Raw genomic sequence first — 16,504 nt, 5'->3', positions numbered from 1 at the left:
CCCCCTTATGTATTATACATGGTGATTATATCCCCCCCTTATATATTATACATGGAGATCATATCCCCCCTTATGTATTATACATGGTGATCATATCCCCCCTTATGTATTATACATGGAGATCATATCCCCCCTTATGTATTATACACGTAGCTCATATCCCCCCTTATGTATTATACATGGAGATCATATCCCCCCTTATGTATTATACATGGAGATCATATCCCCCCTTATGTATTATACATGGTGATCATATCCCCCCTTATGTATTATACACGTAGCTCATATCCCCCCTTATGTATTATACACGGAGATCATATCGCCCCTTATGTATTATACATGGAGATCATATCGCCCCTTATGTATTATACATGGAGATCATATCCCCCCTTATGTATTATACATGGAGATCATATCCCCCCTTATGTATTATACATGGAGATCATATCCCCCCTTATGTATTATTATACATGGAGATCATATCCCCCCTTATGTATTATACATGGAGATCATATCCCCCTTTATGTATTATACATGGAGATCATATCCCCCCTTATGTATTATACACGTAGCTCATATCCCCCCTTATGTATTATACATGGAGATCATATCGCCCCTTATGTATTATACATGGAGATCATATCCCCCCTTATGTATTATACATGGAGATCATATCCCCCCTTATGTATTATTATACATGGAGATCATATCCCCCCTTATGTATTACACATGGAGATCATATCCCCCTTTATGTATTATACATGGAGATCATATCCCCCCTTATGTATTATACATGGAGATCATATCCCCCTTATGTAATATACATGGTGATCATATCCCCCTTATGTATTATACATGGTGATCATATCCCCCTTATGTATTTTATATGGTGATCATATCCCCCCTTATGTATTATACATGGAGATCATATCCCCCCTTATGTATTATACATGGTGATCATATCCCCCCTTATGTATTATACATGGAGATCATATTCCCCCTTATGTATTATACATGGAGATCATATCCCCCCTTATGTATTATACATGGAGATCATATCCCCCCTTATGTATTATACATGGTGAACATATCCCCCCTTATGTATTATACATGGAGATCATATCCCCCCTTATGTATTATACATGGAGATCATATCCCCCCTTATGTATTATACATGGTGATCATATCCCCCTTATGTATTATACATGGAGATCATATCCCCCCTTATGTATTATACATGGAGATCATATCCCCCCTTATGTATTATACATGGAGATCATATCCCCCCTTATGTATTATACATGGAGATCATATCCCTCCTTATGTATTATACATGGAGATCATATCCCCCTTATGTATTATACATGGTGATCATATCCCACCTTATGTATTATACATGGTGATCATATCCCCCCTTATGTATTATACATGGTGATCATATCCCCCCCTTATGTATTATACATGGTGATCATATCCCCCCCTTATGTATTATACATGGAGATCATATCCCCCTTATGTATTATACATGGTGATCATATCCCCCTTATGTATTATACATGGTGATCATATCCCCCCTTATGTATTATACATGGTGATCATATCCCCCCTTATGTATTATACACGGTGATCATATCCCCCCCTTATATATTATACATGGTGATCATATCCCCCCTTATGTATTATACATGGAGATCATATCCCCCTTATGGATTATACATGGAGATCATATCCCCCATTATGTATTATACATGGTGATCATATCCCCCCTTATCCTATAGTCTATTCCACATTTTCACAGCTCTCATTGTGAAGAAAACTGGAGATTAAATCTCTTTACCTCCAGACGTAAAGAGTGCCCCCTTGTCCTCTGTGATGACCTCAGGGTGAATAACTCTACACCGAGTTCACTATATGAACCACTGATGTATTTATACATGGAGATCATATCCCCCCCTTATGTATTATACATGGAGATCATATCCCCCTTATGTATTATACATGGAGATCATATCCCCCCCTTATGTATTATACAAGGAGATCATATCCCCCCTTATGTATTATACATGGAGATCATATCCCCCCTTATGTATTATACATGGAGATCATATCCCCCCTTATGTATTATACATGGTGATCATATCCCCCTCATGTATTATACATGGAGATCATATCCCCCCTTATGTATTATACATGGAGATCATATCCCCCCTTATGTATTATACATGGTGATCATATCCCCCTTAATCTCCTCTTCTCAAGAAAGAATCAATTCAGTTCCTCTAATCTTTCCTCATATCTGATCTCCTCCATGCCTCTTATCAGTTTGGTTGCCCTTCTCTGTACTTTCTCCAGTTCCCCAATGTTTTTTTTGTGAATTGGTGCCCAAAACTGAGCTACATATTCCAAATGAGGTTTTACTAATGATTTGTTCCGGGGGAAATGATATCTCTCTCTCTGGAGTCTATACCTTTCCTAATACAAGAGAGGATTTTGCTCACTTTAGAAAAAGCAGCTTGGCATTGCATGCCCTTATTAAGCTTGTGATCTGCCAGAACTCCCAGATTCTTCTCCACCATTGATTCCCCCAGTTGTACCCCCCCCCCCCTTGTATGTATGATGAATGCACATTCTTAGCCCCCAAGTGCATAACTTTACATTTATCGATATTAAAACTCATTTGCCACATAGTATTGAGGTCGGCTTGTAAATTTAAGACATCCTGTAAGGACGTTATTCCCCCGTACAGCTTGGTGTCATCTGCAAAGACTGAAATGGGATTTGTAATCCCAGACCCTATATCATTTATAAATATATTAAAAAGTAAGGGTTCCAAAACTGATCCTGGAGTACACCACTGATGACCCCAGACCATTCAGAGTATGAATCATTACCCACTACTCTCTGAATATGATCTTTTAACCAGTTTTCTATCCATTTATATACTGATTTCTCCAAGCCAGTAGACTTTACCTTACACATTAGCCATGTGTGGGGAACTGTGTCAAACGCTTTTGCAAAATCCAAGTATATCACATCCACCGCCACCCCTGTCTAAGGTCTTGCTCACCCCCTCATAAAAAGAAATCAGATTTGTTTGACAATTTCTGTCTTTCATGAATCCATGCTGTCTGTTGCTTAAAATATTTTTTTCCAGTAAGAACTCATCTACGAGGCCTTTTATTAAACTCTCCAATATCTTCCCAACCATAGAAGTTAAACTAACAGGTCTAGAATTACTTGGTAAAGATTTTGACCCCTTTTTAAATCCTTGAACTTGTTTTTTTGGATTTGATTAGGGGATGATAACTTGGATGGGGATGAGGGATACATGGGACGCCCAAGGAACTGTTTAACTGAGGACAACTTCCTGAAGCTATTTACAAGAACTCAGAAGGGTTTCCTTTCTTGGAGTGCAAGCCAACCTCTACTGATATAGAAATCCCTTGACCAGAGGATCTAGACTCTGACTTTTAAAGAGCACAGTCCATCTGGGGCTATTCAGGTTCCCCACCCAAATGCCCTCCCCCATGCTCCTGTCCAGGGGGTGTAGAGTTACTCACTGTCTCTCTTCTGTAGGCCACAGGTCAGTAGCCACTTTCAGGCCTTCTGCTGAGCTAGCTCCTTCCTTAGCTCCACAGATTGTCCTCTCTCAGGGGGCTGGTGAGTTCCAGCTTTCCTTCTGTCCACAGCTCCCCTGGAGGCAGGTCCCCTCCATGGGCCTCCTCCCAGGCTCCACTCTCTAGCTTCTACTCTCACATCTTTCACCCAAACTCTCCTGCTGCAGAGCAGGCTCAGCTATGCTTAATTCTGCCCCAACCCCTTGCCAAGCCTCCTGCTTGGAGATTGGTTGAGATCTTTTAAGCATACAGACCAACCACTCCTCATCCCCACCAAGTCTCCAAATTAGGGGGAGGTTTCACAGAGCTCATCTGCAGAGTCTTAGCCCTGACCCAAATTCGACCCCCCCTGGCTATTGCACCAGGCTGCTATTCAGCCTCTAACTAAAAAAATGATTAACTACCTCCCCCTAGTTTTCCTACGAAGGTGCTACAAGTGCACACCAGCATTCCTCATTTTCAAATGCTGTACATGCTCTCTTCTCAGAAACTGCTTGCCCCTCAAGCCCCCTCCATCCTGCTATCTGCAGGGCAAGCTTGACGCTACAGTTGTGCACCCCCTAGTGGCCACTTTGGCCCATTCAAATTACACGTATGTACAGTGCGTTCTATCCTTTTCTAGCTGCAGCTGCAGATGCACAGTTTGAACAGGTCAGAGCAGCCGCTAGGGGAGGCACACGGGTAGCATCCAGAGGCTGCAGCTAGAGAAGGAGAGAACGCATTGGGCATGTGCGCAGTTTGACTGGCTGGAGTGGCCTCTAGGGAGAATGAACGCTAGGAGACACACATTTGTAGCATCCAGCTAGAGAAGGAGATATCGTACTGCACATGCAAGCAGTTTGAACAGACCAGAGCGGCCTCGTTGGGGGGGCACACTTTTAGCAACCGGGGGCTGAAGCTACAGAAAGAGTACACACTGAGCATGTGCACCATTTCACTGGAACATTGCTAGAGGGGTGCACACTTATAGCATTCAGCAGCTTCACCCAGAGAAGAAGATAGCATATGGCCCGTGCTTGCAGTTTGAATGGACCAGAGCACTTGCTGGGGGGCACACACACTGCTTTGGGGGTGTTTTTCTGCTAAGGGGACAGGACAACTGCACTGCATCAAAAGGACGATGGACGGGGCAATGTACTATCAAATCTTGGGTGAGAATCTTCTTCCCTCAGCCAGGGCATTGCAAATGGGTCGTGGATGGGTGTTCCAGCATAACAATGACCCAGGGGCGGACTGACCATTTGGAAACTCGGGCACTGCCTGAGGGCCCAGGGTCAGTAGGGGGCCCCATGAGACGCCCCTGGTACCTTTTTCATAGGCTTTTTTGAGTTTGGGCAAGGACACAGGGGCCCCATGATCCCCTATTGCCGGGGGGCCCCATGAGTTGTCAGTCCGCCCCTGCTGAATGACCCAAAACACACGGACAAGGCAACAAAGGAGTGGCTCAAGAAGAAGCACATTAAGTTCCTGGAGTGGCCTAGCCAGTCTCCAGACCTTGATCTGATTGAAAATCTGTAGAGAGAGCTGAAAGTTTGAATTGCCAAACGTCAGCCACCAAACCTTAAAGACTTGGAGGGGATCTGCTAAGAGGAGTGGGCCAAAATCCCTCCTGAGATGTGTGCAAACCTGGTGGCCAACTACAGGAAACGTCTGACCTATGTGATTGCCACCAAGTACCAAATCATGTTTTGTGATGGGGATCAAATACTTATTTCCCTCATGAACATGCAAATCGGTGCATCATTTGTTAGACATGCATTTCTTTTGGATTTTGTGTTGCTATTCTGTCTCTCAGTATTACAATGCACCTACCATTCGATTTTTAGACTGATCATTGCTTTGTGAGTGGGCAAACATTCAAAATCAGAGGGGGATCAAATAATTATTTTCTTCACTGTACACTAGGAGATGCACACATGTATCATCCAGCAGCTGCAGCGAGGTGTGGAAGGCAAAATGTATAGAACTAATGGACAGATAGCAGAGATAATGTAATAAATACCCAAATCGATCTGTAATTACAAGTAACATAAATAAACATGAATTCTTATGTTTAATCAATGGTAATCAATAATCCATATCACTACTTTGACCTTGTAGTAGTATGGAAACCAAAAGGTCACTTTTATTCCAAAGGCCAGATGATGCCATTACCATCAATGATGGGAGACAAAGCATGTCTTTATTGCCTTTAAGAAAATTTACAGTCTTGCGGAGGTTTTTTTTTTTTAACCTCCTTTGGACAAGAGCAGTTTTCACATATCCACTATTGATTCTGCAATACATTTGTCATAAATTTTGATACCAATGCAAGATGCGGTGCAAGGCTTGTCGTTAGTCAAAGGGTTCTATACAAGCACCACTTGTCAAACTTCCCTTATTGAGTTCAATGGGGTTTTGCTGTACAATGTATGCAATTGCAGCCAGTAGTGCAGCATCGTAGGGTTAAATCAGGCAGTGAAGAAGAGATACAGAACCTTCTAAAAGTATTCATACCCCTTGAAATTTTCCACATTTTGTCATGTTACAACCAAAAACGTAAATGTATTTTATTGGGATTTTATGTGATAGACCAACACAAAGTGTTGTGAAGTGGAAGCAAAATGATAAATGGTTTTCAACATTTTTTGCAAATAAATATGTAAAATGTGTGGCATGTATTTGTATCCAGCCACCCGGAGTCAATACTTTGTAGAACCCCCTTTCGCTGCAATTCCAGCTGCAAGTCTTTTTGGGGATGTCTCTACCAGCTTTGCACATCTAGAGAGGAACATTTCTGCCTATTCTTCTTTGTAAAATAGGTCAAGCTCTGTCAGATTGGATGGAGAGCATCTGGGAACAGCAATTTTCAAGTCTTGCCACAGATTTTCAATTGGATTTAGGTCTGGACTGTGGCTGGGCCATTCTAACACATGAATATGCTTTGATCTAAACCATTCCATTGTAGCTCTGGCTGGATGTTTCGGGTCGTTGTCCTGCTGGAAGGTGAACCTCCGCCCCAATATCAAGTCTTTTGCAGACTCTAACAAGTTTTTCTTTTAAGATTGCCCTGTATTTGGCTCCATCCATCTTCCCATCAACACTGACCAGCTTCCCTGTCCCAGCTGAAGAAAAGCATCCCCACAACATGATTCTTCCACCACCATCTTTCACAGTGGGGCAGGGGGAATGGTGTGTTCAGGGTAATGTGCAGTGTTAGTGTTCCGCCACACATGGTGTTTTGCTTTTAGGCCAAAAAGTTCAATTTTGGTCTCATCTGACCCGAGCACCTTCTTCCACATGTTTGCTGTGTCCCCCACATGGCTTCTCACAAACTGCAAATAGGACTTCTTATGGCTTTCTTTTTGCCACTCTTCCATAAAGGCCAAATATGCGGAGTGTATGACTAATAGTTGTCCTGTGGACAGATTTTCCCACCTGATGTGTGGATCTCTGCAGCTCCTCCAGAATTACCATGGGCCTCTTGGCTGCTTCTCTGACCAATGCTTTCTTTGCTCGGCCTGTCAGTTTAGGTGGACAGACATGTCTTAGTAGGTCTGCAGTTGTGCCATACTCTTTCCATTTTTGGATAATGGATTGAACAGTGCTCTAAGAGATGTTCAAAGTTTGGGATATTTTTTATAAACTAACCCTGCTTTAAAAGTCTCCACAACTTTATCCCTGACCTGTCTAGTGTGTTCCTTGGCCTTCATGGTGCTGTTTGTTCACTAATGTTCTCTAACAAACCTCTGAGGGCTTCACAGAACAGCTGTATTTATACTGAGATTAAATTACACACAGGTGGACTCTATTTACTAATTAGGTGACTTCTGAAGGCAATTGATTCCACTAGATTTTAGTTAGGGGTATCAGAGTAAAGGGGGCTGAATATAAACGCATGCTACAGTTTTCAGATATTTATTTACTAAAAATCTTGAAAACCATTTATAATTTTCCTTCCACTTCACAATTATGTGCCACTTTGTGTTAGTGTATCACATAAAGTCCCAATAAAATACATTTACATTTGGTTGTAACATGAAAATATGTGGAAAATGTCAAGGGGTAAGAATACTTTTTCAAGGCACTGTATAACATCTCCTCACCACCTGTCAAATGCCCTCTGAAAAGCACTTTAACTGGAAGGAGAGAGTCTGAGATCAGTACAGCAGACTCTTCTGCAGTTCCTGACCTGGAGTGAAGAACAGGTGCATGGTTCCTGGGGTTACAGCGTGTAGGCGCTAACACAGGAAGAACTTGCCTGGGCAGCACAGTGGCGGGAGAGTGCCAGGATGTCTCCTAGGAAATATTCTCCCATTAGAACCAGGCCTGCAAGTCTGCATGAACTAAACCTTTCACAATATACAGCGGGCTGGGCAAATCGTGGCCCTGGGGCCACATCTGGCCCTTTGGCTGTCTCTATTCAGCACATTACTCTTCGGCCCACTGTCAGCATGCCTATCTGAGCTTTGAGACATCTCCTAGGCAATGCTCTCCCACCAGAACCAAGCCTCCCTGCTGTACCAATCAGCTACTCAGGCACTCTCCTTCCAGTTCTTGTCATGGTGTGAGGTCAGGTTCAGAGACCAGTAGCTATAGCAGCAGACCAACCAACAAGATAGGTAAACAAGGAGGTCACCTTGGGAAATGATGCCGGCTCACCTGAGGTGCGGGGTCTAAGCACTAAATGGTATTCACCAGAGCTCCTGATGGTGGAGATGGATTTTGCTGCGTGTTAGTACCAGGTTGCAGTCCTCAGGATTGCCCCACCAGGAGGTGAGCAAGCCAGGGTCCAGTAACAGATATGACAGGTAGGGATATAGCAGAAGCGTAGTCAGTAAACAAGCCAAGGGTCGGTAACAAGCCGTAGTAAGTTGGGATGAGGCAGAATCGTAGTCAAGGAACAAGCCAAGGTCGGTAGCGAAGGTATGGACAGCAGCTGGAGAGACAAAGTGAGATACTGGCTGGAAAAGGCAGAATAATCTGGCAAACAGGAAATGCAGACACATGGCTTTTATCAGGAATCTCATGGGAGGAGCAAGGGGTTCAAGGTTCAAGATAAACAAGGTCAAGGTAGGATCATCCAAATAATTGTCAAGGGAGCTGTCCAGCATTCCAGGTGGCTCAGCAAGAAGAAACATTGCTCCTCACCCCAGAAGGCCCAGGTTCAGACCCAGGCTCTGACACCATACCAACCTCTGTCAGTGTACATCTCTGAACCTGTCAGCTTCCTCAGTGTTCAAATAACAGACTCAGGCTCAGAGATGCATGTTGACAGATGTTTGTGCGATCAGCTACAAGAACTGGAATGAGAGAACCTGAGGCACTAATCAGTACAACGTTCTGGAGAGGGTTTTCTAGGAGATGTCTTGATGCTTAGAGAGGCATTCTGATTGGAGACATTGAGGGCCAGATAGGGACAGCCTAGGGGCCAGATATGGCCCTTGGGCCACAATTTGCACAAGTCCTCCTGTGAGAAGGGTGCAGCGTGGTGTGTTGGCAAACACTGATCATATAGATGCTGAGGTGGATGAGAACAGTGTATTTTCAGAAACTTCCAACAAAGTACAACCAGTGCACCAGAGCCACTTACGGAAACTGTAGCTGAGATCTGTTAACTTTGGATGATGCTGACAGCTTCTGCAATAACGAGCAGGAATGCGGCCTGGCTGGTCCACAACTGAATGGGAGGCTACTTTAAGCAGAGGATAGGCATAGTCCCTATACTGTCCCTACTCCAATGGAACCTCCTCCCAACTCTTAACACTTTCCCTGACAGATGGAGAACCTGTCTCTACACTCACCACTCACAAAATATGCACCAACCCAGGGAACCAGTGTCTTAAAGGGGAAGTCCACTTTTTACTTCGTACCTACAGGTAAGCCTATATTAAGGCTTACCTGTAGGTACAGTGAATATCTCCTAAACATGTGCCATTTAGGAAAAATTCACAGGGATGCAACCGGTGATGTCACCGTACATACCCATATGGAACCTTCAAAGCTCCGTGCTGGGACTCCCATAAGCATGGGCAGGAGTGACGTCATCGCGCCCCCTGCCATTCTTACAGTCGGAGCCAGTAAATCCAGAAGAAGGAAGTGCTGGGGAGCCATGACAGTGCTGTCTAGAGGGCTTTATGTCCAGGTCCTGTCATAATGTGCTAGTATGTGGTGCATTATGACTTAAACCTGCAGGGGCCTGATTTTTGTTATTTTTGTGGCGGTTTATTATCACTTTAAATCAGTACTGCCTGTCACGATCGCGGCGTCAGACCCCAGACCTTCTCACCAAACTCGTGACCGAAGGACTAGCCGATCTAAAACCGCAATGTCACGTGCGTAACAATGCCACACCCAGCTGCACCCTGCACAATGATTTTACAACTAATTGGACCACAATCGATGTACCGGCAGCCTGAGCGATTGTTACTGGGTCAGGTTAATTACGCAATTAACCCTTCACACTGACACCACCTCCTTTTTGTACAGAGAAAGAGGAAACTCGGCAATATCATCTAAAACACTATAATGGTTGAGATAATCGTCTGCATAATTGTCAGGAATGGGCTTGCCAATAGTGGTGGGACTCACCTGCCTTGTGGGCTGCAGTACCTGGTCTGGCCAGAGGGTGCTCTCAACAACCAGAGGTTCACTTCGGCAATTAACCATCACCTGGGGCTGATTGCAGGTGGTGTATTTAAGGGATGGCCAGACCTGCAGTCGGTGCCTTGGTGTGTGTTTTCCCATGGGCCCCTGTATCTTGTAACCTGCATTCCTGTTACTGTTCCTGTTTCTGCCTGACTTGTTGCCGACCCTGCCTGATCCTGACCTCTGCTGACTTCTCCTGTTTGATCCCTGGCTTGTGACCCTGACCATTCTCTGCCTGACCTCCTGTACCTACCTGCCTGATAGTTATCGACCCAGCCTGCCTGACTACGTTGTGCTCTATATGTGTATGTACCTGTGTATCAATACCAGTTAAGGTTTGGGTTTGTTTCACCTTGTTGTATGTATTTGTGTTAGCTTGGGGTTTGGTGCACTGCGTTTATATTTGTATTGTTAGTCTTAATAAATTATATTATTTACTATATCTGAAGCCTACGTTTCCCTGTGACAGTCCACACACTTCTGATCACACCCGCACCCCTGACAATAATACGGTCTCCACAGGCCGATTATGCAGAGGGTTACACAAACACAGTAGCGTCTCTTTAGAGGCAGGAATTCGTAAATTGCAAAAAAGCACTTTCAGAAGGAAAGAAATTTATTACTAAAAGGCCAAACAGGTGCAATAAAAATATTTACAGAAAAAGATGTAACTAAGATATATATATATATAAACATACAGAGACTAACAGCACAGCAAAGAGATATCAGAGAGAGGTGAAAGGGTTAAGGTACTTGCCAAAGTCCTGGGTTAGCAGATCCAAGTTTCAGAGCAAAAGGGCACAGGTCTCCCCAGGTGGTATTGATGTTAAAATGGGAGATGTCTTCAACTCCCACTCTTAGGCCTGACAGCCTATTTTGTAGTCCCCAGCAGGGGGTGTCTCTGAAGTCAAGGACCAATACCCCATTTAGGGCGTATAGGTATGGGTGGATACCTCAACTAGAGCCAAAATCTCCCATAACTCATATTTTGGCCCATAACTTTCCAGCTGCACAAGTGACATTCCACCCGCGGGTAGATTATTATGCAGGACATCTGAGGATTGATTAGATATGAATTATGAAATTATACACTGTATGGTTCACAAGATCTACTTTTCTGTTTTCCTATGTATCCGAGACAATGCGAGTGACCTATCAAACTGTTTGCCTGCTCATTGCCCATCTGACGATATGCCTGGTTTTTATGTAAGTCTCTCATATTCCAAGTTTCCATAGTGGAAAGATGGATTTTAACAAAGGTTATCTGATTCTGTCACCTACGCTGAGTTAGGCTTATTAGGTTGGAATCTCTTTCAACTCCTGGGAAAGCTTGCCTTATCTCTTCGGAGGTGTTACAATTTGTAGGTTCTTTGGACAGGGAGGCCCAGGCTCCCTTGGGTGGCTTTATAGCTCCTATGACCCTCCTGTGACATTCCTAACTCACACACATCTGGCCAAATGTCACTGGGTCTCTCTGATAGGGAGGGGGGGGGAAGAATGAGGGAGAAATATGAAGATTCTTAAAATGGAGGCTGCGTCAGTCTCTTTGTATACGCTTGTGTCAGGGCAGGGCTGTGGAACGGACAGGTAGGCCTAGTGGCAGGGTAATGCACTGGCTGACGACAACCACCACCAACAGACCGAAGTCCCTCAGGGCACGGAGTCTAAGTCCCAGGCTGCCCTTCACCAGGGCCCCTGATGGTGGGGATGGACTTGACGCAGCCAGGAACCAGGTCGCAGCCCCCGAAACACCCCGGCTGCGGAAATGGCCGCCAATGGCGTGTAGCTGGTGAGAATGACAATAGCGTAGTCAGGCAAGCCGGGTCGACAACGGGACAAAACAGTACAGAACAGCAGACAGAGAATCACAGGTCACGGGCCGGGTTCAGCAACGGAAGGTCAGATCGAAGGAAACCACAGAGAATGGTCTTAGTCACAAGCCGAGTCAAATACCAGAAGAGTCACGAGCGTATACACAGAGCTGTAGCAAGACCAAGACACAAGACACAAGTGCAAAGAGCATGTGCGGATCACAGGCTTATATGTACTCAGCCACACCCCTCTGGGGGATGGACCTCAGAGACCTGAAGGCATAAAAGCTTCCCACCATGCTCAGCAGAAATCCAAGATGGATGCCAGCACATGGAGTAACAACCTCTGGGAAAAGGTAGGACCTTGACAGCTTGTTACACTGCCCTCACCAAAGATGGCCATGGAGGTCAATCAAGGCACCAGCATCCAATCATACAGCTGCTTTCCTGATGACAGCAGGAAGTCGTAGAGGAACTAAGATCCCCACATTCTCCTTCTGCATTGTTGCTAAAGCCTAGCGCCACCTACAGAAGGGTGTACAGACTGCACCTGGCTACACGCTGTATACTGTTATATGTCTAGAATTTATTCTTGCAGACGTGTAAAGTTATTGAGAAGTCCACTTTAACCGCAGCTGGTAAGATCTAAAACTTTTAATCACATAGAGATCAAGCGAAGATGATGGGAAATGAGAGGAAAAGTACAAATATAGAGTTGGAGAGAATCCCGTGAATATGGAGGATATTTTTTTCTCTATCATTATATTTCCTATCAGGAGTCTGTAAGCTGACTAAGCCGGGGAAAGTTAAATCATGCAGATGTACAGGAGGTTGCAGATACATCAGTCGAGATATTAAGTGAGCAGATGAAAATCGCAAAATGCCATGTTTGCTTCCATCCTTAAAATAAGCTGTCAAGCCGCCCGTGGACGTCACCGGTGTTATATTCTAAGCCATCAGTGTGAAGATTGTTTCTCGTCTTCTCGGCGCTTACAAGGTTATGTCTGTTATAAGGCGACCGCAGATTCCATTGTTCTTTTCGCTCTTTCCCCCTTTTTCCAATCTCCTCCCTCCTTGTCGAGACAATCTGTCATCACCAATGTCTTCATTCCAACAGCTATAATCATCACTTGGACCAAATATCTTTACAGAAAGCCGTTACTCTCGGCGTAATGAGAATCTGTCTATGAATGTGGCTGTTTTTCTTTAGGACAGACAGAAAAAATAATCATAGAAGTTATTTCAAAGTCCCAGGTATTAGCTCTGAACTTCCACGGCCGGAGGCCCATGATTTAAAGAAGATTTGTTAGGCTTTAGTAGACACATGTGACATTTTTTTGTAGTAGTGGGTAACACAAAGGGCGATGACTGTGTGCAAAAAAGCAATACATTGTAGTAGTGAAAGGGTTCCTTCACACAGGTGGTGATTTTGTTTGGCACCTCTCAATGCACATTAGTGTAAGAGTTCATTTACACTTGTGTAGCACCCTCCTAGCTAGGAAAATTACGTTTTTGGCCCCTTCTGTAGTCAAGGCAGCGGTGACTGTTTATTCTGGTCTGTGCAGGGTTTCACAGGCTGGGAGTTTTATTGCTTTCCCCTGCGTCTGGAATGAGCTTCCAGAACATAGGAAAGGAGTCTCAAATGACCAGCCTGAATATTTTTTGTGCCTTAGTCAATCCCTGAAGAGAAGTGTCCAGAAGGTGGCTATGTGGGTAATAAATAGTCTGAAGCTTTGGAGAGATTGTTCTTTCCTCGACAGGGAGGGTTGCGAAGGCCAAGGGTTTGCTGCCATGAGGCAGCCTATAGATGGTGTTGCTGTTCTTGAGATCTCAGCTGTGGCAGAGGTGAGGACCTTGAGAGATCTTCTGAGGAGCTGGCTATAGGACTATACCAAAAGAAATCTGGTCTGGAGAAGGATTGTCTCCCTCGCTGGACCATGTTTGGAGGAAGCTGGAAGGTGGCAGCTGTCCTGGGGACTGGTGAGTAAAGACCCTGAATTGATTTCTGTTGTCTTTGTGCCTTTTGGGGATATAAGTGCCAAACCTAGCTTGGACAGAGATGGCTCTCATAAGGTCTCAGAGTACCAGGCATTCCCCTGTCCTCAGCAGAATTCTGGAGTGTGAGCCTAGAGAAATGTGTCCTCCTGTTACTGTGCAAGTGTTTTGGAGCATCCCATACCCTAGACCAGTGATGGCGAACCTTTTTGAGCCCGAGTGCCCAAACTGCAACCCAAAACCAACTTATTTCTTTCAAAGTGCCAACACTGCAATGAAACCTGAATATCGAGCTTTTGGTTTAGAAAAAACAACTCGTACAGTAGTGCAAACTAATTAACAGTACAGGGATGACCAGAGACTGCGGACAGTACAGGGATGACCAGAGACTGCGGACACAGTACAGGGATGACCAGAGACTGCAGACACAGTACAGGGATGACCAGAGACTGCGGACACAGTACAGGGATGACCAGAGACTGCGGACACAGTACAGGGATGACCAGAGACTGCGGACACAGTACAGGGATGACCAGAGACTGCGGACACAGTACAGGAGATGACCAGAGACTGCGGACATGGTACAGGAGATGACCAGAGACTGCGGACACGGTACAGGGATGACCAGAGACTGCGGACACAGTACAGGAGATGACCAGAGACTGCGGACACAGTACAGGGATGACCAGAGACTGCGGACACAGTACAGGGATGACCAGAGACTGCGGACACAGTACAGGGATGACCAGAGACTGCAGACATAGTACAGGGGATGACCAGAGACTGCAGACACAGTACAGGGATGACCAGAGACTGCAGACACAGTACAGGTATGACCAGAGACTGCGGACACAGTACAGGGATGACCAGAGACTGCGGACACAGTACAGGGATGACCAGAGACTGCGGACACAGTACAGGGATGACCAAAGACTGCAGACACAGTACAGGAGATGACCAGAGACTGCAGACACAGTACAGGAGATGACCAGAGACTGCGGACACAGTACAGGAGATGACCAGAGACTGCAGACATAGTACAGGAGATGACCAGAGACTGCAGACACAGTACAGGAGATGACCAGAGACTGCAGACACAGTACAGGAGATGACCAGAGACTGCGGACAGTACAGGGGATGACCAGAGACTGCGGACAGCACAGGGATGACCAGAGACTTCGGACAGTACAGGGATGACCAGAGACTGCGGACAGTACAGGGATGACCAGAGACTGTGGACAGTACAGATGACTGCTGACCTTTGGGGAGGGAGGGGGAGCGGGTACCTGAATTTGACAGGTACCCGCTCTTACTTCCGCGGAGTTGTCCTTTGATCTTACCTGTTCCTTTATCCAGCCGCGTGCTGTCTTCCCGGCTTCTGTAGTGTGGGCGCTCGTCGGACAGCCGGATGCCCAGTGCGCATGCGCGAGAAGCGCTGCGCTTTGTGATTGGTCCGGCGGCTTCTGGGATCTGTCATGTGTCCCAGGTACCGCCTTACCATTCACAAAGAGCACTGCATCTTGCGCATGCGCACTTGGGATCCGGCTGTCACGCACACTACAGAAGCCAGGAAGACAGCGCGCCGCTGGATAGAGGGACAGGTACGGTCCCACTGCAGAGCGTCTTATGGAGCGAATATAAAGCGGCCGGCCCGGTATTCTGACACGGCGGCGGTGGAAATACCGGACCGGCCGCTCTATATTCGCTCCATAAGATGCACTGACATTTTCCCCCCTTTTTTGGGGGAAAAAAAGTGCGTCTTATGGAGCGAAAAATACGGTATTCTCCTGGCGTGCCCACAGATAAGGCTCGGCGTGCCACGGGTTCGCCATCACTGCCCTATACCCTCTCCTGTTCTTCAAGTAATAATTTTCAAGAAGACATCCCCTAGACCACGGGTGTCAAACTGGCGGCCCTCCAGCTACAAGTACCATAAGGTACTGCGAGATTGACAGTTACAAGCATGACTCCCAAAGGCAGGAGGCAAGATGGGACTTGTAATTTCACAACAGCTAGAGGGCCGCCAGTTTGACACCCCTGCCCTGGACTGTATTATTGAAGCCAGTGTGTGTGGACCGGGTGTTTGTGGTGGTGGGCAGCCTTTGTACTGTTAGGGAAGAACCAGCTATTTTCAGTGGCTCAAATGGGAGTAGCGCTACACTTGCCATTGGGGGCAGTACAATCATGAGGGGTTGCATTTTTACAGCCCTCCCCATCAACTCCCCCTTAAGCTGATGGGGATCTACACAAATATGATGCTTTGCTTTGAGGCCACGCAAGTATTACACCCCTCTGTCACCTTAGGCGGGCTGTACTGCCCACTGAATGTGACCCATTCATGTGTGATGCAGTTATGACAAATGGTGAGGAGGTGACATATTGCTTTCGTATCACCTTACCAGGGGCGGACTGACAACTCATGGGGCCCCCGGTCAATAGGGGATCATGGGGCCC

General features: G+C 45.7%; 1 protein-coding gene across 1 annotated transcript in view; it reads right to left on the bottom strand.

Moving 5' to 3' along the window:
- Positions 1-9,644, bottom strand: part of LOC149462147 (uncharacterized) — a 65,252-nt gene extending 55,608 nt beyond the window's left edge. The window contains exon 1 of the mRNA XM_089677365.1: positions 9,582-9,644. Coding sequence (XP_089533491.1) covers positions 9,582-9,644 — 63 coding nt within the window. The remainder of the gene's footprint in view (positions 1-9,581) is intronic.
- Between the last annotated feature and the right edge of the window lie 6,860 nt (positions 9,645-16,504).

The sequence above is a fragment of the Staurois parvus genome, unplaced genomic scaffold, assembly GCF_062004578.1.
Source record: "Staurois parvus isolate SC_StPar_1 unplaced genomic scaffold, SC_StPar_1.0 ptg000184l, whole genome shotgun sequence".
In the NCBI taxonomy this organism is placed as follows: Eukaryota; Metazoa; Chordata; class Amphibia; order Anura; family Ranidae; genus Staurois; species Staurois parvus.
Note: the sequence above shows the minus strand (reverse complement) of the source record. Positions and strands in the feature narration are given on the sequence as shown.